Raw genomic sequence first — 22204 nt, forward strand, 5'->3', positions numbered from 1 at the left:
TTTTATATCATTTTAAAAATATCCTACATAATGTATATAAATACATAAATAACACTTAGGATACCCCTGCAATACGTCATAACAACATGACATTAAAGTGAGCATATTGCAATGTTTACAAGCTTTAGAGCTTATTGATAAACGTTAAAAATGTGTTTGTGGTTCTTTACTTCGGATTTTGTTGTTTTGGGTGTACAGGTCTGAGGCAGAAGGCCGCCTTGGAGCTCCTGGAGTCAGAGAGGATCTACGTGTCCCACTTGTCTCTCTTACTGAAGGCCAACATCTCCTTCAACGGGCTGGAGGTACTCGCTGCCAAGGAAAAACGGTAAACAGAAGAACTCGACAAAGTACAGTACAACTTTGAAAATGACATTGAATGCTGAAAGTGATGATGGACACCTAAGAGGACATAAAGGATTTATAAGTGACAGTGATCTAGATCAAAAAAGCAGCTTGCTAATGTAATGGCTGCACAAAAAAAGCACCTTTTGTACAGTGCAAAAGTAGATTATTATCTAATTATAGCTTTTTTTATGTGATAATTTAACCTTTTTTTGCCAGTATGTTGACTAAAGATGTTCGACTTTCAGTCCTTTCCCTAGCTCTCTGAGGTTCCTCATCCAGCAGCACCTGGACCTCCTGCACACCCTCCAGGAGCGCGTCCTCAGGTGCCAGTGGCAAGGCATCATGGGAGATATATTCATGAAGCTCACGAGCAAAGAGGCAAGTATACTTTTACATTACACCTCACTGCATTACCATGCAGAGACTCAATATGTGCGGTGTAAAACCTTTACTGTATAGTCAAAAAAACACATCAATGGAATAATACATATATTTACATTCATAACAAGGTAATATTAGCCATAATCATGGTTGACTCATCCAGGGGTCGTTCTACTTAGTGTTAACTGCTGTTAATTGTTGTTGAATTGTGAAAAAAATAAAAAAATAAAATAAAATTTGATATATATATATATATATATATATATATATATATATATAAATATATACAGTATATTTGGCATATAAGTTATAGCCAAACCTTTTGAAACAGGTTACTAGTTACAAAAGCTCGTTTTTGCTGCTGACGTACGACTTATACGCGTAGCACAGGCCCACAAAACTTTTTTTTCAAAATAGATTGCATTTCATTTACAAAAATCCCAAAATGTTAATCAATATAACTAAAGAAAATTGAACAACCCCGACTCCAACTCAACCGCAGCTTTACAGTATTTAGGATAGACATTTATACTAAAACATACAATGGGAGATGCATATATATATATATATATATATATATATATATATATATATATATATATATATATATAATGTATGTATGTGTGTGTGTGTGTGTGTGTGTGTGTGTGTGTGTGTGTGTGTATGTGTGTGGGTGTGGTATATTAAAAAAAGGGACAAGCGGTAGAAAATGGATGGATGGATATATATATATGTGTATATATGTATACATATGTGTATATATGTATATATATATATATATATATATATGTATATATATATATATGTGTGTGTATATATAGATATATATATTCAGCTAAATTTGTTGGTTTTCTGACATGGACTTGTTTCTTCAGCATTGTCCACATTTAAGGAATTTAAGTCAGGACTTTGGGAAAGCCATTCTAAAACCTTAATTCTAGCCTGATTTAGCCAGGTCATTGTCCTGTTTGGAACACCCAATTGCGCCCAAGACTAGGGATGATGTTCGAAACTGGTTCTCCCGATTGTTCGATAAGAAAAGAACTGATTCCATGGATTCGAATCCATTTTTGAGAACCGTTTCCCGTTATCGAAGCCACTATACCGTATTTTCACGACCATAGGGCACACCGTATTATAAGGCGCCGTGTCAGTTACGGGTGCTATTTCTGTATTTAATGCATAAATAAGGCGCAGCGTATTTTTGGGCGCAGGCATGGTTAAACATACGCTATCTTAAAACATACGCTAGCATGCATGGACGCTGTTTTAAAAAGGCAGCAGGAGCAAAGCTGAGTTCGGGTGTACTTTATTGAAGTATTTATCAATGTACTCACATAATTTTTTGATCAATCCTCATCCACAAATACATCAAAGTCCTCATCTTCTGTGTCCGTAATGAACAGCTGGGCAAGTTCTCCATCAAACACGCCAGATTCCCTCTCCTCATTTTCAAAGTGAGTCTCGTTGGCCATTAGCATAGCAAGCTAGCACAACAGTAAAAGTGGACTTCTCTTGCCCCGTTGTGCGTATCGATTCACTACCGTGCTGGTCCCCTTCTTCTCCAGTGTGCTTCACCGGGATGTCGAAGTGAGCGGCACCTCGTCCATGTTGGTGATGTGTTTGTCGGCAATTTTTTTATTTACAATGCACATAGCAGCACTATATGCTCACTTGGGGCGTGCCTTTAGCGTCCTCTCTCACCTGAAACCTTCACCCTATAACGGCCGCATGCTGTCCTCAGTCACGTCCGCTTTTCCTCCATATAAACAGCGTGCCGGCCCAGTCATATAACATCTATGGCTTTTGGAACTCCGTGCACACACAACAACCTATCTGGATTCGATAAGGAATCGGTTCGATAAGAGGCTTTGATAATGGGCTCGAACTCGATAATTTCTTAACGAACATCATCCCTACCCAAGACCCAACCTCCGGGCTGATGATTTTAGGTTGTCCTGAAGAATTTGGAGGTAATCCTCCTTTTTCATTGTCCCATTTACTCTCTGTAAAGCACCAGTTCCATTGGCAGCAAAACATGCCCAGAGCATAATACTACCACCACCATGCTTGACAGTAGGTGTGGTGTTTCTGGGATTAAAGGCTTCACCTTTTCTCCTCCAAACATATTGCTGGGTATTGTGGTCAAACAGCTAAATGTTTGTGTTATCTGACCACAGAATTTTCCTCCAGAAGGTCTTGTCCATGTGATCAGCAGCAAACTTTAGACGAGCATTAAGGTGTCGCTTCTGGAGCAAGGGCTTCCTTCTTGCATGGTAGCCTCTCAGTCCATTGCGATGCAAAACACGCTTGACTATGGACACTGACACTTGTGTTCCAGCAGCTTCCAATTCATTGCAGACCTGATTTTTGGTGGTTCTCGGTTGACTCTTGATCATCCTGACCAATTTTCTCTCTGCAGCAGGTAATAGCTTGTGTTTTCCTCCTGATCGTGGCAGTGACAAAACTGTGCCATGCACCTTATACTTACTAACAATTGTCTGCAAGGCGCCTCAAGCCAACGGCGCCTTGCCGCAGTTCAAAGCGGTTGCCTGGCAACCGAAAGCTACGGCGAGTTTACAGCTGTTTTAAAGTGATTCCGACGTCGCAGAGTGATATAAGTTGACAGGCTGACACCCAAAATTGATCTCTGAACGGCGCAAGGTACGAAATTGTTGAAAAAACAAGTGAAAAGTACCGCAAGTTGCTAAAGAAGTAACTGCCGCTAAGACATAAGAGGCACTGACGTCATCGACTGCCGCGATGAAAAAAGGTAGAGGAAAGACTGAACAAGATTTGAGGCTGGACACAGGACATGATGGGATGCAAGAATGGATACAAAAAATACTCCATGATTTTAAAGAAGAAATGAAAGAAGAATGGAAGTACATGATGGAGGGATGGAAAGAAGAAATGAAAGAAATGAAAGAAGAACACAGACAAGATGTGAAAAGTCTGCAGCAGGGATGGAAAGAAGAAATGAAAGAAGAACACAGACAAGATGTGAAAAGTCTGCAGCAATGTATAGAAAGTCTGCAATCTCACAAAACCATCAGAAATAATGAAGCCACTGAAATGGGCAAACAAATAAAGATCCTTCAAGAAGACAACAACATGCTGAAGAATATCATAGATGGAATGGATCAGGATAAACGGATGAATGATATCATCGTGACAGGGCACCGAATTAAACCAAGATCCTATGCGAAAGCTGTGAATAATGAAGGTGAACCAGATGAAATGGATATGGTCTCAGCAGAACAGCAAGTGGTCAACTTTCTGCAATCAAAAGAAATTGAAATTGACATTAATACCATCGAAACATGCATCCCACTGAACGGAAGAAACAACAACGCCACTCCAGTCGTGCTCGTGAAACTTGTAAACAGAAAATCTAAAATGGCATTGCTGAGACAGGGAAAGAAGCTGAAGGGAACAAATGTGTACATGAATGAGCATCTCACAAAACGTAATGCTGGAATTGCCAAGAAAGCACGCGACTTGAGAAAGCAGGGAAAAATCCAGGGAACTTGGAGCGCCAACTGTAAAATCTACATCAAGCTGAATGGAGGTCCAGAAGCAAGAGTACTTGCTGTCCAAGACATCAAGGACCTGGACAATTTTTAAAGTTTACACAGCTTCCACAACAACGATGATAATGAACTCTGACAGAAAACAAGCACCTAAATTCAGCATCAACACTACTATGTTCCAAGGAACGACTAAACAAGAGGACCTAGATTCAGGATTGCATCCACCTACACTTACAGAGATTATTGAAACAACATCAAAGATTGTTGAACAAGAAAACATGGAACTAAAAAATTTCTGCAACAAAGATCATAAAAACCAGGATTTGGAAAATGATATAGATCCAGATACAAATTTTTTCTCCCACTTCAGTAATAATTGTTTTTATTATACAGATGATCAATATAACAGCAACATTAAATGTGATAACAAATTGTCAATTATTCATTTTAATAGCAGAAGCTTGTATGCAAACTACAACAATATTAAGAACTTTTTGGAACACATCAACGAACCCTTCAAAGTCATTGCTGTCACGGAAACATGGATTGATGATAAAAAAGGAATAGATTTTGATCTGGATGGATATGAACTAAACTACATCAACAGAAACAACAAAAATGGAGGAGGAGTAGCTGTGTACGTGATGAAGAACCTGAACTACAAAGTGGTAAAAAACATGTCATTTGCTATAGATAATATTTTAGAATGTATAACAATTGAAATATGTCAGGAAAAAAGCAAAAACATATTCATCAGTTGTATATATAGATCACCTAAGTCAAGTATAGAAACATTTGAAGAATGGATCAAGGCTACTTACATGGACAATGGGCAAAGAATAATTTTCCTATGTGGTGACTTTAATATTGACTTATTGAACCCTAACAAGCAAAAGTCTATTGATGACTTCATTGATACAATGTACAGCATCAGTTTATATCCTAAAATCACAAAGCCAAGCAGAATTACAGGACACTGTGCCACGCTTATTGATAATATTTTTACCAATGATTTTGATAATAACACTACAAGTGGTCTACTTATAACCGATGTTAGTGATCATCTGCCAGTTTTTATAATATATGATGGAAACTACAAGAAGAATATGGAAGACAAAAGGACATTTCGAAGACTGTGCACAGAGAAGAGGATGATTGCTTTCAAAAATGAGCTACAAAAGCAAGATTGGGACAATGTGTACAATGAAAATGAGGTTGATGAAGCATATGAACATTTCTTAAACAAGTTCATAATACTTTATAACAAACATTGTCCATGGATACAACTCAGTAATAAGCAGAGAAAGAATAATCAACCATGGATGACAAAAGGATTAAAAAATGCTTGTAAGAAGAAGAATACACTATATAGGAAATGTATAGCACAAAGAACTACAGAGGCAGAAATTAAGTACAAAAAGTATAAAAACAAGTTAACATACATACTACGATTATGTAGAAAAGAATATTACAGTGAATTATTGGACAAGAACAAAACTAATATGAGAGCAACATGGGGCATCCTCAATAGCATTATTAAAAATGGCACTAAGAGGGACTACCCTCAATACTTCTTAGACGGAAATAAAAAAAATGACAACATAAAGGAAGTAGTTGAAAGCTTCAATAATTATTTTGTAAATATTGGACCAAAATTGGAAGAAAGGATTCCAGACCCAGTTTCAATTGAGGACTATAATGATACCATAGAGCGAAATCCCAACTCCATGTTCCTCAGTAATGTGACACAGGAGGAAATAGTTACAATCGTGAAAAAATGTAAATCCAAGACTTCAACTGATTGTAATGAAATTGATATGGAAACGATAAAAAAGGTTATTGAAGAGATTTCAGGACCATTAATGTATATTAGTAACCTATCATTTCAAACAGGTACATTTCCAAACAAAATGAAAATAGCTAAAGTTGCACCAATTTACAAGACTGGCGACAAACATCAATTTACAAACTATAGACCTGTTTCCTTACTTCCACAATTTTCTAAAATCATTGAAAAACTGTTCAATAACAGATTAGAGAGTTTCATAAATAAAAATAGAATACTCGAAGAAAATCAATATGGATACAGAGCTAATGTTTCAACTTCGATGGCTTTAATTGAAATTACAGAAGAAATTACCAATGCTATAGATAATAAAAAATGTGCGGCAGCAGTTTTTATGGATCTAACTAAAGCATTTGACACAATTAATCACAATATTTTAATCAAAAAACTAGAACGATATGGCATCAGAGGGTTAGTCTTAAACTGGATAAGAAGTTATCTAATGAACAGGAAACAATACGTGAAGGTAGGCGAACACACCTCTACAACGCTAAATATATCCTGTGGTGTACCTCAGGGATCAATACTAGGACCTAAATTATTCAATCTATATATAAATGACATTTGTAAAGTTACAAAAGATTTAAAGTTAGTATTATTTGCGGATGATACAACAGCGTTTTGTTCAGGAGAGAATACACAGAAGATACTACAAATAATAACAGAAGAAATGAACAAATTAAAAAGATGGTTTGACAAAAACAGACTATCGTTGAATCTCAGTAAAACTAAAATAATGCTATTTGGTAACAGTAGAAGAGAAAGTCAAACACAAATACAAATAGACGGAATAGAAATTGAAAGAGTAAATGAAACCAAATTTCTAGGTATAATGATTGATGATAAATTGAACTGGAAATCTCACGTAAAAAATATACAACATAAAGTAGCAAGAAACACGTCAATAATGAATAAAGCAAAACATGTTCTAGACAAAAAATCACTTCATATTCTCTACTGCTCACTAGTGTTACCATATCTGAGTTATTGTGCAGAAATATGGGGAAATAATTACAAAAGTACACTTCATTCATTAACGGTGTTACAAAAAAGATCAGTTAGAATAATACATAATGTTGGATATAGAGAACACACAAATCCTTTATTTATTGAATCAAAGATTCTGAAATTCTACGACATAGTGAATTTGCAAACAGCTAAAATTATACACAAAGCAAACTATAACCTGCTACCCAAGAATATACAACAATTCTTCTCAAAAAAAGAGGAGAAATATAATCTTAGAGAGAAATGTAATTTAAAACATTTGTATGCACGTACAACACTTAAGACCTTCAGTATATCAGTATGTGGAATTAAATTATGGAATGGATTAAGCAAAGCAATCAAACAATGTACTAATATGATCCACTTCAAGAAACTCTTCAAACTTAAAGTGTTTACAAAGTACAAAGAAGAAGAACCATGATAAACATTCTGAATTTATTTAACTCATCCATTCTTTCATTCTTTCACTCACAAAATAATCTTACTTATCTCAACATATGAAATGTAACTTACTTCACCAATTATTATTTATTTACTTATTTTATTGTGATTACTTATGGAGTATATTGTGAATAAATTGAGAACAGGAAGTGAACAAAAGTTTTAGCAACTGTCATGTAAAAGAAAAGGGGTAGGATTAAATAAGCTTTGCTTCTTCCTACTCCTTTTCGAACATGTTGAAAAGAGAAACTGGAGATTGTGATGTATCATGTTGTATACTTGCATGTTCGAAATAAACTCAAACTCAAACTCAAACTCAAACTCAGTTGCTCTTGGGACCTGAAGCTGCTTTGAAATGGTTCCAAGTGACTTTCCTGACTTGTTGAAGTCAATGATTCCTTTTTGCAGATCTTTGCTGAGTTCCTTTGACTTTCCCATCGTCGCGTTTGTAACCGAGTCTAATGACTGCATCACATGAGCCCAATTTAAATGGGCTTAAAGAAGTCAACAGGTGTCGTCAATCATAATAACTCACATGAAGTTAAGGCCCTGTTTACACTAAGCCGGTTATATAAGGTTATCAAGGGTAAATCACACCTAACCTTATCAGTGTCCACACACAACAATGCCACCGTTTAAGACCCCCGCCCCCCTCCGTCCGCCGGCGCAACGCGATCTAGTACGCATGCGCGGGAAAAAAATTAAAAAACAAATAAATCCACCTGAGCGTCCATCTGCTCCAAGCTCTCCAGTAGATGACTTTACTTCACTGTGAAGTTATTTAAAAGAGCTACAGTATATTGTAAATAGTTTGCTGTGCATTTTGCTGTGTTTTGTATGCAAGTTTTTAAATTAAAATGTATCTCCTTTGAACAATATCCAGTGTTGTGGTATTTCAATTAACTGGAATCCAGTGTGCTGTGGTGCCCTATTGTAGTGAATCACACCTGAGCCATCATAAATTAATCAAATATTTAATCGACATGATTAAGCATACACAACGAATGGTAGGTCAGTCTGGTTAATGTCCATGGGGCGGCGCAGTGAACCAAAGCGTGCCTTCAGTCGTCCAAATGCACACTCGATAACCATGCGGGCCATAAAGCAATATTTGTAGTCACACACTGTGCGGTCTTTCTGGCGTCACTTCCTGTGTGGGCGTGGTCTTTCTGGCGTCACTTCCTCTCCGAACTCAGTTTGTAAACGATCAATGAGTCCATACAAAGCTAAGTGCCGGAGGTTCAAGAAATTCACGGTCGCACTTAAAAGAAGCCATGCCATGAAGCTAATTTGATTTGATTGTAACTTTTCTACATCACCAAAATTTATCAAGTATGTTGCTGTATGTATACTTTTGACCCAGCATATTTGGTCACATTTTCAGTAGACCCATAATAAAAAATTCACAAAAGCACCACGCTTCATGAATGTTTTTTGTGACAAACAAGTATGTGCTCTAATCTCTATCACAAAAAAAATAAAAGTTGTAGAAATTATTGGACACTCAAGACAGCCATGACATTATGTCCTTCACAAGTGTATGTAAACTTTTGACCACAACTGTATATGCGTATGTATATATACATACATATATACACATATCAGTATATGTATATGTGTATGTATACATGTATATGAATAAATATATGTATACATATATATGAATATACAGTATGTATGTATATGTGCATATGTATGTATGTGTATATGTATGTGTATATATTAATATATATACATAGAGTATATTTATATGTGTATATATACATATACTGTACGTGTATATACTGTATATGTGTATATATGTTTATAAATATAAATTTATATTTATGTATCTTTATATTTATTTATATATGTATATAGATATTGGGGTCTTTTTTTTAAGTTAATTTAAATTATGCAAGCGAGTAATCTGTGATTAATCATGGTTAATCAAAATTCCAAAGTGTGATTTATCAAATAATAACTAAATTATTTTTGAAACTTGCAGCCATTCGGCGTGAATGTGGAGAGGTCAAAAGTCTAGGCCTCCTCATGACTAACCATCACTAATGAATCAGAGCAGCTGTTCCACAATCAAATGTGAAAATTCCAACTGAGTTAGGAAACAATTATGCTCATTGTACATTAAAAACAACAAATGCCATTTGACAACACTATTCTAATGTGTGTGTGTGTGTGTGTGTGTGTGTGTGTGTGTGTGTGTGTGTGTGTGTGTGTGTGTGTGTGTGTGTGTGTGTGTGTGTGTGTGTGTGTGTGTGTGTGTGTGTGTGTGTGTGCGTGTGTGTGTGTGTATGCGTATGCAGAGTGACTTCCTGGACTTGTACGTGTCCTACCTAAAGGAGCTCCCGGACTGCCTGGCCGTCATCAACATGCTGGCCTCCAACGGCAACAAGCCAAACTCCTTCCTGGAGGTAAAACCCAAACAGAAAGCGAGTCACATAGCCAGTAAAAGATATCATTGTTCATCCTTGTTTCCCCTCCGGGGGGGATAAACATTTTCCACTTCTGGAAGTAGTATCAGAAGCGTCTTTCACACAGAAGTTCCACATTAAAAGTGTAACAATAAACCCCACCATTTATTGACTTTTGCCTTTTTACACAGAACTCATCAAGTGGGATACAATTGTCACTGTATGTGTCCGACATTTTTATGCAGGTGCTCAGGTATTCATTAGCTCTGATGGTAGTACCTCTGATAGAGGACATTTGCCACATCCACTTTATCCACACTTCCTCATTTGTGTTATATATCTTATTGCGTGAATGCTCCAAAGCATTCATACATGCTTTTCTACACCAAAATTAATCTATTATTATTATTATTTTTACGCAGTTTTTGGCACGCTCGACCTTTCATATTTTTCATCCAATTCAAACCGTTCCAACTTCAAACTCTTCAGTTTATGCAGGAATAGTGGACTTTCCATCGACAAATTCCAAAAATTCCCATATTTACCAGAATCCCCAATTTTCCTGGACATTTTTCCCATTTAAAATGAATTGGCTATTTTTCAAACTTCCACCATTTCCACATTTTTCAACCAATTCAAACCATTCCACCTTCAAAACATTCCACCTCCTGGAAATTCAAACTACCATTTTCCCAGTTCAAACAATTCCAAGATTTCCCAAAATTCCTGGTTTTCCAAAACCCTATTTCCACCCTTTTTTTTCACTACTCATTTTCTAACCCATTTCAAACGTTCCACTGTCAAATCATTCCTCTTAATCAGGACAAAAAACGGAGTTGTTTTTGAAGTGGGAAAATTCCTGGTTTTCCCGAAATTCTACAAATTCTGTAATACAATTTCTCAATTAAAGATATCGATGTCGACCAACACCAACCATTTCAACTCATTCAGACCATTAAAGTTTTTTCTTTTTTCGAAAATGTTCCTGCTTTTCCCGTAATTTCCTGGTAATTCCCATTGAAATGAATGGGCCATTTTTCAAAGTTCCACAATTCCCACATTTCCATCCAATTCCTCCCATTACAACTTCAAAATATTAAGCCTGTTCAGGAATTGTGTGCTCTCCTACAAAAATGTTAAAAGAAATTCCCGGATTTTCCAGAATTCACAGTTTTCAGGGACAATTTCCTCATTCAAAATTAATTGGCCATTTTTCAAACTTCCACAATTTCCTAATTTTTCAACCGATTCAAACCATTCCACCTTCAACGCATTCTACTCATCCTGGACATTCAAACAACCATTGTTTCTACATTCAGATTTATTCCTACCCTTTTTTCGTTCGTCTACTCCTTTCACATTTTTCATCCCATTTCAACTTACATAAGTCTTGCTTGTGTGCGATTGTGTGTTTTGCAAGTTTGATTTCTGCAAGCTCCTACTAGCATACAACCTAGCATGTTTACCTTTTGTAAATGACATGACTAAAATACAAGAAAAGACCAACTTTGTGTGCTAAAACAGGGTAAAACAGCATGCTCGCTTGTTTTAAGGTATTTTTGCAGGTATAAACCTCAGTGTTATATGTTTTAGTACTTGAAACATGCTGTTAGCATGCTAGAATTTTAGCAAATGTTGGAGGTTTACGGTTTACCTCATAGTCGGGATATTTTAGTATTTGACACATGCTAGATGTGTTTGCTGTTTTTGCATGTATAAACCTCAGAGTCACATATTTTACATTTTACATAAATTTTACAAACATACTTTTCAGTCATATCTTTTGGTACTTGACGCAGCCTACCTGGTAGGTAGCATTTGAACAAATTTTGCATGTAGACTGTACACCTCAGAGTTAGATGTCTTAGTAGTTTACGCATGCTAATTGTTAGCATGCTAATGTTAACGGGTTAGTTAGCAAGATAACACTCGCATGCTAGTGTTTTGAGCAATGTTTTAGCTAATTTGCAGGTAGAAACCTCAGTGTCAGATATTTTGGTACTTGACACATGCTAACTGGTAGCATTTTAGCTAATTTTATAGGTATACTGTACAGTCTGATATTTTAGTACTTGACGCATGTCTTAGCATGGTAACGTTAACATGTTAGCATGACAAAACTAACATGCTAGCTTTTTAGCCATTTTTAAGCTATTTTTACAGGTATAAACCTCAGAGTCTGATATTTTGGTACTTGTCGCATGCTAACTCTTAGCATGGTAACGTTAACAGGTTAGCATGATAAAACTGGCAATGCTAGTTTTTTAGCTATTTTTACAGATATGAACCTAAGAGTCAGATATTTTAGAAATTGACGCATGCTAACTTTTAGCATGGTAATGTTAACGGGTTATCATGACAAAACTAGTATGCTAGCTTTTTAGCAATTTTTTTGTTATTTTTAGAGGTATAAACCTCAGAGTCAGATATTTTTGGTATTGGCTGTCCGGCTACAGGACTGCTTGTATCGGGGCTTATATCGGAGATTTTACATACAAGCCAATAAAGCCGATTCGCTGACATTGGATCGGTATCTGATATCAATATTGGATCAGGACACCCCTATTTATAACAGAGGTGGGGCAATACCAATACCAATATGTCATATTTCTGAGTACATTTAAGTCACATGTTAACAAACATTCGGGGCACATTTTCTTCATATTAATATGTCTTTTTAACATAAAATGCTGGTGTAAGCTGTAAGAAGTGGCTAACAGATTTCCTCTCTTCCCGATTGGTCGAACCTGCGCCGCCTCCTTGCTCCGATTGGCCGCGAAGAGCGACATCATGGGCGACAAACCGAAGCCCTCCTTGCACACTCTGCTCCTCCAACCAGTGCAAAGGATTCCAGAGTACCTGCTACTGCTGCAGGTGACACACATGCACACAAAGCAGTCAGACGTAGAATAGACACAAAAAGGTAAAACTTTGACCGAAACCGTCGCTTCTACCGGTTAGCAATTTACGGTTGCAAACAGGCGTACTGCCTCAAGGTAATGTTGTAATTTTCCATGCCAACAAACCAAGCATGCCTAAAAGTAAGGTTCTACTTTCCAAAATGTGCTAGCTCAATGCTAATTTACATTCAATATGCCTTTTACACACGACCAATTAGCATTAGCAATTATACACAGCGATTTCAACACCTCCAAATTTGTTACAAGTCAAAGTCAAAAGTCTTCAGCCTTCCAAGTAACATACTTTCCAGTATGTCTGAGCTGTCATTTCTTTAACCCATAGATTTATTACTGTAATGGTGCGTCCATTTTTTTCTAGAATAAGGTAATCAACCTCCTTGCCTGCAGGAGGCAATTAAGGTTGATTTACTTGAACAAACCACAAAATCTTTCGAATAGATCCCCACTACCAAAAGTTTTGTGTGGTCTTCTTCGTTTGGATAAAGATGTTGATTAGAGGTGTAACCACTATACAGCTGGGCAAATGTTTAACAACCAACTGACCAAGCTCTCGTCCACAGCTGCCAGACCACGATTCCCGTTAGGATGGCGGTATATGGGACAGGATGTTATGATTTGGTCTGCAGTCTGCTCCTCTGCACCACACTCACATGCCGCAGATGAAGCCATACCCCATTTGAACATAGTTGAGCGGAAGAGGCCGACGCCAGTACAAAGGCGATTAAGCCTGACCCAAGCAGGCCCGGGAAAGCATATTCCCGGTGGTGATGTACTGGCCTCAGGGATGTAATCCTGGAGTCTTTAAGAGTTTTCCCGCCATTCCATGTTCCATTTGTAGTACGCCCAGTTTGCTACACTGCCGTTTGACTGGTTAAAGTAATTTAGCAATTCCAATGCAGCAGGGACAAATGGTTGTCTCGATTTAAGCTGCCGGTGTCTTTTAAGAGGAGGAGACAAAAGCTGGTCATGAAGACGGTACCCAGGCCCAAGTGCTCGGCGTGCAAGAGAAAGTGTGGCTCTCTTGATACGAAGCTCAGATGGTAGAATACCTGCTAAGATGGAAAGATTGTCCGTTGGTGTGGGATGCAGGCATCCAGTTACTAAACGCAAAGCGTTGTTAATCGGCTTATGTATGAGACGAGAGCGAGCACTACGACACCAAGCAGGTGTGGACCAAGGCAAGGGTGGCTGTACGAAATATAATACCGCCAGCACCCCAGCTAGATCCAACCAGTCGTCTCAAAAGCCCAACGCGTGTTGTTAGCTTTTTGCACAGTGACTCCTGGTGTCGGCGAAACGTGAGTGCCCTGTCCAACTTAATGCCGAGATATGTTGGTTCGGCAGAAAAGGTTAGAAGACGTCCATCAACAGTGATGTTAAGCTCACGTTGTGCCTGCCTGTTGTAAAGGTGGAAGGCTACGGTCACAGTTTTGGTTACACTGGGCTTCAACTTCCATTTCTGGAGATAAGTAGATATGGTCGCCATGTCCTGGGTAAGAGACCCCTCTAACTCCTGCCGGTTTTTTGCACGATGCATAATTGCTAAGTCGTCTGCATATGCAAAGTTTTTGGCAGTTGTTACTGGCAGATCATATGTGTAGATGTTAAACAAAACAGGAGCCAGGACTGATCCCTGAGGGACGCCATTTCTGAGACTTTGCAACCTGCTTTTTGGGCCATCACCAGTGGTAAGGGTGAAACTGCGGTTTTGGACGAGTTCCATGATCCGGCAGTAAGCGCAAAAGCTTGCAGGTAAGGCCACGATGCCAAACAGTATCGTTGGCTGCTGTAAGATCAATAAACACAGCACCTGCTTTATTCTTGGCCGAGAAGCTGTCCTCAATTTCTTGAGTCAGGAGAGTAACTTGATCCACGGTTGATCTTTTGCGCCGAAATCCAGCTTGCTCTTGAGGGAGCAGTGGATCGATAATAGGTTCGACACGAGCGTGGATCAGTCTCTCCGGGATTTTGAAAGGGATGCACAAAAGAGAGAGAGGTCTATAACTCTTTGGATCCTCTAGTGCAGTGGTTCTTAACCTTGTTGGAGGTACCAAACCCCACCAGTTTCATATGCGCATTCACCGAACCCTTCTTTAGTGAAAAATACAATTTCAAATTCAAGGCAAAGTTATATGTTTTTTTACTGGTGCACAAAATGAACCGTGCATGAACATCAACTTGTTCAAAGAACAAAACCAACAAAGTGCATGAACTCACAACGAATTACACACCTGCAAATCAGATGGAAAATTAGAGGGAACATTGTTTTGGGGTATCCATAATACACCAATAGGGAGAAGTTTTTATTTACACGATGAGTCGGGTGTATCTTGACCTCCGCCGAACCCCTGAGGCCGACTCACCGAACCCCTAAGGTTCGATCGAACCCTGGTTAAGAACCACTGCTCTAGTGACTTCATTGGCTTTAGGATGGCGACCACTAATGCTCTTCTCCAGATTTTTGGAAGCTTGAGTGTGCGCATGCAGGAAGATAGGAACTTGTTTAGCCAGGACTTTAGAACAGCTCCGGCATGGATTATCAGCTCTGGGCAGATTGAATCAGGCTCCAGAGCTTTTCCAGACTTAAGCAACTAGAGGGCACTGGCAAACTCCTCTGGACTAAATCTTCAGAGATTGTTTCACCAGGGGCTGTAGGGATCCCCCAGAGTTCAGCCACCTCCTTGTTCAGAAGTTTGGCTGATTCGCAATCTTTTGTTCCATAGACCCCGTTCTTTACCAATTGCGATGCAATAGAGTTCCCAGAGATGGGGAATGGGCAATGCAATCGTCTGGATCTGCCAGTGTTGAAGTGGGCGGGGTTGGGGGGGTGGTGGGGTTTGGTGGTAGCGGGGGTGTATATTGTAGCGTCTCGGAAGAGTTAGTGCTGCAAGGAGTTTTGGGTATTTGTTCTGTTGTGTTTATGTTGTGTTACGATGCGGATGTTCTCCTGAAATGTGTTTGTCATTCTTGTTTGGTGTGGGTTCACAGTGTGGCGCATATTTGTAACAGTGTTAAAGTTGTTTATACGGCCACCCTCAGTGTGACCTGTATGGCTGTTGATCAAGTATGCATGCATTCACTTGTGTGTGTTAAAAGCTGTAGATATAATGTGACTGGGCCGGCACGCAAAGGCAGTGCCTTTAATGTTTATTGGCGCTCTGTACTTCTCCTAGTACACAGCTGCGTTTTAAAAAGGCATAAATTTCACTTTTTGAAACCGATACCGATAATTTCAAAACCGATACCGATAATTTCCGATATTACATTTTAAAGCATTTATCGGCCGATAATCTCGGCAGACCGATTTTATCGGACAGCTCTAGTAAGAATGTTAACTTTTGTAGCCATTTTTGAAGGTATACATTATATGCTTGTACTTGACACATGCTGAGTCCTGTTTTTGTTACCTGACGCTATCTGGAAAGCATGCTAACTGTTAGCATTTCAGTTCGGCTTTTTAAGCACGCAATTTCTACTGAAATTAATTTTCTGGGTATTACATCGTGCATGTATTAATTCTATTCCCTGGGGACACCAATGTTACCGGATACAAACTGTACATAGAGTAATATACAGTATTTGTTTATTTTATGTTTATGTGTAGACTTTGCTGAGGCATACGGTGGCCGACCACCCCGACTACTACCTGCTGCTGGTGTGCATCCAACAGTTCCGCACCTTCTCCAGCCAGTACCAGCACCTCCTCCAACACAACCAGGAGCTCCTGCTGCACAACCGCAAGGAAGTCAAGAGGTCAGGAAGTAATAATAATGGAATAATAATAACTTGAAACTGAACTGTGTTATCTCCTGCAGCAGATCTTCCATGAAGCAGCTGCTGAGGACAATGGAAGGCGGCATTCAAGGCTCTCCTTACCCTCACAACAGCTCCATGCTGTGAGTGTCCTCTCTGTTGTGTTGAAAGCAATTGCTGTCAGAGTACATGTGTAGAAAAGTGCGACTTCTGAAACCGACAACGGCATTTTTTTTTTACCTGTGTGAAGTTGGCCCCCCCACCTTGTCCAAATCTCCCCAAACTTGTCACAATCATCTGTTACAACACAAATGTGTTGTCCAACTATTATAGTTTTTAAGTTATTAACGTTTCATTATTATTAATAATAATAATAATAATCACTTTGTCAAAACCTCCCCAAAGTTGTCCCAATCATTTGTGCTGCAAACATTTATGGTCCAACTATTATAATTTTTATATTTTATATTTTATGTTAGTTAAGTGTTATTAATCACAACTAAACCCCAACTCCATCAACATCTCCCAAAATGTGTCTCATTTGTTTGTTTGGTTGGACTATGATAGTTTTTGTGATTCACCTGTGTGAAGTTGTCCAAATCTCCTTAAGTTTGCCCCAATTGTTTGTGCTGAAAAATAATTGTTTGTGCCGTTATGATTTTTTAAGTTAACCTTTTATGTTTTTTTATGCTTTCAACGCGTAATTAACGTGTTATTAATCATAACTAGACCCCAAGTATGTCAAAAGCTCCCTAAACTTGTTCCATTTTTTGTGTTATGTTAGTGCTGCAATATTTTTGTCTAACTATTATAGTTTTTAAGTCATTAATGTTTTGTGATTCACTTGTGTGAAGTTGGACCCTCCTACCATGTCCAAATCTCCTCAAAAATGTGTCCCAATTATTTGCGCTGCAAAAAGGTTTGTTTGTGCCGTTACGATTTTTTAAGTGTAGAGCGGACCTACTAAATGTATACATTTTCCATATATTAGCCACACTGGACTATAAGCCGCAGATATATACACTGTGAAATAACATTTTTTTTTAAAAGGAAAGATTTTGTAAATGTTTATTACCTTAATTGTTTTAAAACAGTGCCTGTAACATGGCAGGAAAACAGATGATCAGACAAAACAGAAGTCATCGTCATGGACCCACGAGCTGCAGAAGCTAGCTCTCCAATCAGCTTAACAGACTCAATAACTCCACGGTGATGTTTTGGTGAATTTACAAAAGTGAAACAATACAAAAAGAATGCCATTGTAAGTAACTAATACTAACACAGACACTCGTAAACATGTCAGCATATCCGCTAATGCTAACGACACTAGCTTGATGACGTTATGATAGCACATACAAATATGCATGAAAACACTCCTACAGACATCACACATGGCACGGTTTAGTAAGTAAGAATTGTTTTAGGTATATTGTAAAACTTACAAACATTGCTTGGACTGACGAATGAAGAATCCCTACGAGTAGAACCGCTATGGACGGTTAGAAGACGAAACACACGGGAAAAAAACAAAACATTAACACTTAATAGTGCTCAGAACAGAAGATGAGAACATTTAAAACAGGCAGTGACGGTGCATCAATGTGCCTTCCTCTTCTTGGTGCGGCACTCGTACTTCCGGTTGAAAGCACAAAATGGAAGGGCAACGCAGCACCTGCAGTAAGCGAACTTGTCCAAAAGATGGCATCATAACACAATTAATTTCAGTGTCTTGCTTGTTTTTTTGTTTTTTTTTAACTACCGTATTTCCCGCACTATAAGGCGCACCGAATTATAAGGCGCACCTTCAATGAATGGCCTATTTTAAAACTTTGTTCATATATAAGGTGCACCGCATTATAAGGCGCACAGAATAGACGCTACAGTAGAGGCTGGGGTTACGTTATGCATCCCGTAGTTGCGAGACCTGTTGTGGCTCAATATTGGTCCATATATAAGACGCACCGGATTATAAGGCGCACTGTCAGCTTTTGAGAAAATTTGAGGTTTTTAGGTGCGCCTTATAGTGCGGAAAATACGGTATTTGTAATATGGCTGTCAGCGAAGAAAAATCCATAAATTAGCTGCACGGTTTCATAAGCCGCAGGGTTCAAAGCGTAGGAAAAAAGTAGCGACTTATAGGGCGGATTTTAAGTTATCAACGTTTTATGTTTTTTATTATAATAACATGTTATTATTCATAACCAGCCCTTCAACTTTGTCCAAATCTCCCCAAACTTCTTCCAATCGTTTGTGATGCAAAACATTTTGTTGGTCTAACTATTGTATTTTTTAAGTTCTTCACAAATTATGATTAATAACCAGCTCCATGAAACATGAATAACATGCAAACTATAGTAGACAAAAAAATGTTGCCGCACAAACGAATGGAACTGGTTTGGGGAGTTTTTTTATGCATCATAATTAGTTAATAACTTGAAATCTATGATAGTTAGACCAAACTTTTTGGGGGGGGAATTTGGACGAGGTGGGGGTCCAACCTGACTTTTTCTTTGCTCAACAACGTCTGACAGGAACCACGCGAGCCAGACCAAACAAAGCAAGCAGATCCAGTCCCAACGCTTCCAAGACTGGGACCGGGATCAGGACCGAGAACCGAGCCGTTATGAGCCGGAGTGGCCTTCCCAGCTCCAGTACTTCAGTCCTGACGTGGACTCTCGGAAGCAAAAAGGTTTGCAGCAGACCCTCAAGAATAACAACCCCACTCTGATGTCGAATCGTCTTCCAGGTCTCGGCATCATCCCAGAGAGCCAGGTATCGGGGCGCCCCTCCCAAAATCTTCCGCCATCAAGACCGCCAGAGTTCCGTCAGGTCCAACCGGGCTCGGCTCTCGCCGACGCCTTGGAGGAGTTCCTGCTCCCCGCGGACCCTCCCGGGACGAAAGGTCTGTACGAGGACGACACAAGCTCCCTTCGCGACGCGTCCGGGTTCGACCGCTGCTCCTCGGCCTCCTCCGACTCGTCCATCGACATCGCCTTCGTCAGGTGTCCCAAGTCCCCGTTTACGCCGTCGCAGCACGCCATGGCCACCAACGCGTACGGCAACGGATACGGCCGACCCCCCAACAGAGGGTGCGTGTCGCCGGACGAGGCCATCCTGATGCGGCACAACCACCTGCGCCCGCTTCAGGCCAGCCAGCGCAGAAAAAGCAAGGTGAGCTCGTCTGATGCCGCCCAGGAAGCGGAAGTTCTCTCATTCCTTCCGTCTCTCCCAGTCTTTGAACGGCCTGCAGATGGACGGCGTGGCAACGGACGGAGGTCTGCCGTCAGAGCAGAGGGCGGGAGCGGGCAGCCACGCCAAGCTGGAGCGCCAAGGCAGCAAAGGCAGCACGCCATCCAGGAAGATCCACGGTTCCCCGGGGAACAGGAAGGACGGCGCCGAGAAGCCAAGCGAGGATCTTCACGGGCTGCTGGTGACCAAACATCTCACACTTTTTCATCCATTTACTGCAAATATAAACAGTTTTTAAGCACATAGATGGGGCAGGGCGGTATACTCGTATTATAGTTCAAATAAGTTAAATATTGGGTTTTTTTTATGCCTGAATATCTAGATCATTTTCAGATTTGTCGATATAAAGTTTTGTTTTACTTTTTTATGTTTTATGCCCTTTTTGTTAAAGAAAACCCTGTTTTTCATGGCAAAAACACGAATTATGCAATATTTTCTAAGTAAAATAACTGATGTGAAGTAATTGGAGCATTAAATAGGTCAATAATTCATAACTACATTTATTTTGATTCATTATTATATTTTGAGCAATTAGTTAAAAAAAATCCCACTAAAATTCTCAGGGAGTCAGAAGAGCCCCACTCATAAAAGTGTTAAAAATACAATGTTTTAGTTTAGATTTTTAACGTCTAAACCTCTAAATTCCATCTATCTGTGGATTTTACGTTTGTATTATTTTCTCATGTTTAAAAAAAAAAAAAAAGTTTTATGCCCCTTTTGTCAAAGAAAACTTTGTTTTTTTTATAAGGCAAAACACACACAAAAAATGCAATATTTTCCGCAAAAAATATTTAAAAGTGGAATATTTAATGTGAAGTAATTGGAGCCTTAAACAGGTCAACAATTTATAACAACATTTTGATTCATTATTATTTTTTGAGCAATGACAGTTAGAAAAAAACAGCCTGCACGGCAGCTCTGTGTTGGAGTAAATACTGCAACAACTCGTTACATTTCACCTGTTTGCGCTTTTATTCCACTTTTGTATGTTCTTTTTCTGTAGTAATATTTGTAAAATATGCCGTGGGTCGTTAATATATTAGCTGCGGGCCGTAAATTACCCCCATGCCGCACTTTGGACACCTTTAAACTAGAGAATTAAGCGTTTAAGGTAAAAAAAAAATATATATAATAATTATGAAATGTATAAAACTTTTGGATCCCTGAGAATTTTAGTGGGATTTAAAGAACAACAAAAACTGTCATTGCTCAAAAAAATTAAAAAAATTAAAATATTCCATTTAAAAATATTTTTGGGGAAAATATTGCATATTTTGTGTTTTCGTAAAAAAATCCAAGTTTTCTATATCAAAAAGGGCATTTGACAAACCCATAAAATAAAAAAATAAAAAACTATAATTAACGGATAGCTCTAAAGTTGATCTAGAGATTTAGGCGCTGAAATTAAAAATATTATGACTTATTTTTAAAACTTTTATGAGTAGGGCATTTTAGATACCTGAGAATTTTAGTGGGATTTAAAAAACAAAAAGGTAATTGTAAAGGAAAAATAATAATAAATAAAATCCATGTTAAAATCTAATTTAAGGTTCCAATTACTTCACATCCAATATTACACTTTGAAAATATTTTGGGGAAAAATGTGTTTGAGCCATAAAAAAAACAAAGTTTTCATTGACAAAATGGGCATCAAACAAACAAACAAAACAAACCTATAATCAACTGATAGATTTGAAGTTGATCTTAAGCAAGTGAAGTAAAATAAGTTTAAAAAAAAATCTTGTATGACGTATTTTTAACATTTATATGAGTGTGGCCATTGTTGATCCCTGACAATTTTAGTGGGACTGTCTTTGTTAAAAAATAAAAATAAATCAATGTTGTTCTGAATTATTGACCAAATTAAGGCTCCAATTATGTCCATCAAATATGGTACAAAATGGATAGACGGAACGTTCCTCTACTCAGACAAAGTCGTACAACAAAATGTGTTTTTATTGGGTCCGTCCATCCATCCATTTCCTACCGCTTATCCCTTTCGGGGTCGCGGGGGGTCCTGGAGTCTATCTCATCCGTGGTTTTTAAATTGAAACGTTTAAAAGGAGGTTCCACTGGAGCTACAAATTTTAAATTTAAATAATTAAAAATTTTACATTTTAATAATTTAAAAAATGTATAATTAAACTGACTGGTACCAAGATGTCAACATGTGAAAGCAAACAAGCATGAACGGCTGAGATTGATAGACAATAATAAAATTAATCGAGAAACACAAGTATTGCATTGTCTTCAGTGGGAAAGTGGTCCCCACCAAGATGGCCGCCACATAAGCATGTCGCTTAGCATGGATGCTAC

General features: G+C 38.5%; 1 protein-coding gene across 3 annotated transcripts in view; it reads left to right on the forward strand.

The window, feature by feature from the left end:
* Positions 1-22204, forward strand: part of arhgef33 (Rho guanine nucleotide exchange factor (GEF) 33) — an 81810-nt gene that overhangs the window by 58523 nt on the left and 1083 nt on the right. For 2 of the 3 annotated variants that reach the window (XM_061965945.1, XM_061965936.1), the window contains 9 exons: positions 199-325; positions 591-723; positions 9858-9965; positions 12747-12839; positions 16491-16639; positions 16702-16782; positions 19171-19328; positions 19386-19810; positions 19872-20069. In XM_061965945.1, coding sequence (XP_061821929.1) covers positions 199-325; positions 591-723; positions 9858-9965; positions 12747-12839; positions 16491-16639; positions 16702-16782; positions 19171-19328; positions 19386-19810; positions 19872-20069 — 1472 coding nt within the window. The remainder of the gene's footprint in view (positions 1-198; positions 326-590; positions 724-9857; positions 9966-12746; positions 12840-16490; positions 16640-16701; positions 16783-19170; positions 19329-19385; positions 19811-19871; positions 20070-22204) is intronic. The other variant, XM_061965955.1, reaches the window with a different exon arrangement.

Source organism: Nerophis lumbriciformis, linkage group LG02 (genome assembly GCF_033978685.3).
Source record: "Nerophis lumbriciformis linkage group LG02, RoL_Nlum_v2.1, whole genome shotgun sequence".
Taxonomy (NCBI): Eukaryota; Metazoa; Chordata; class Actinopteri; order Syngnathiformes; family Syngnathidae; genus Nerophis; species Nerophis lumbriciformis.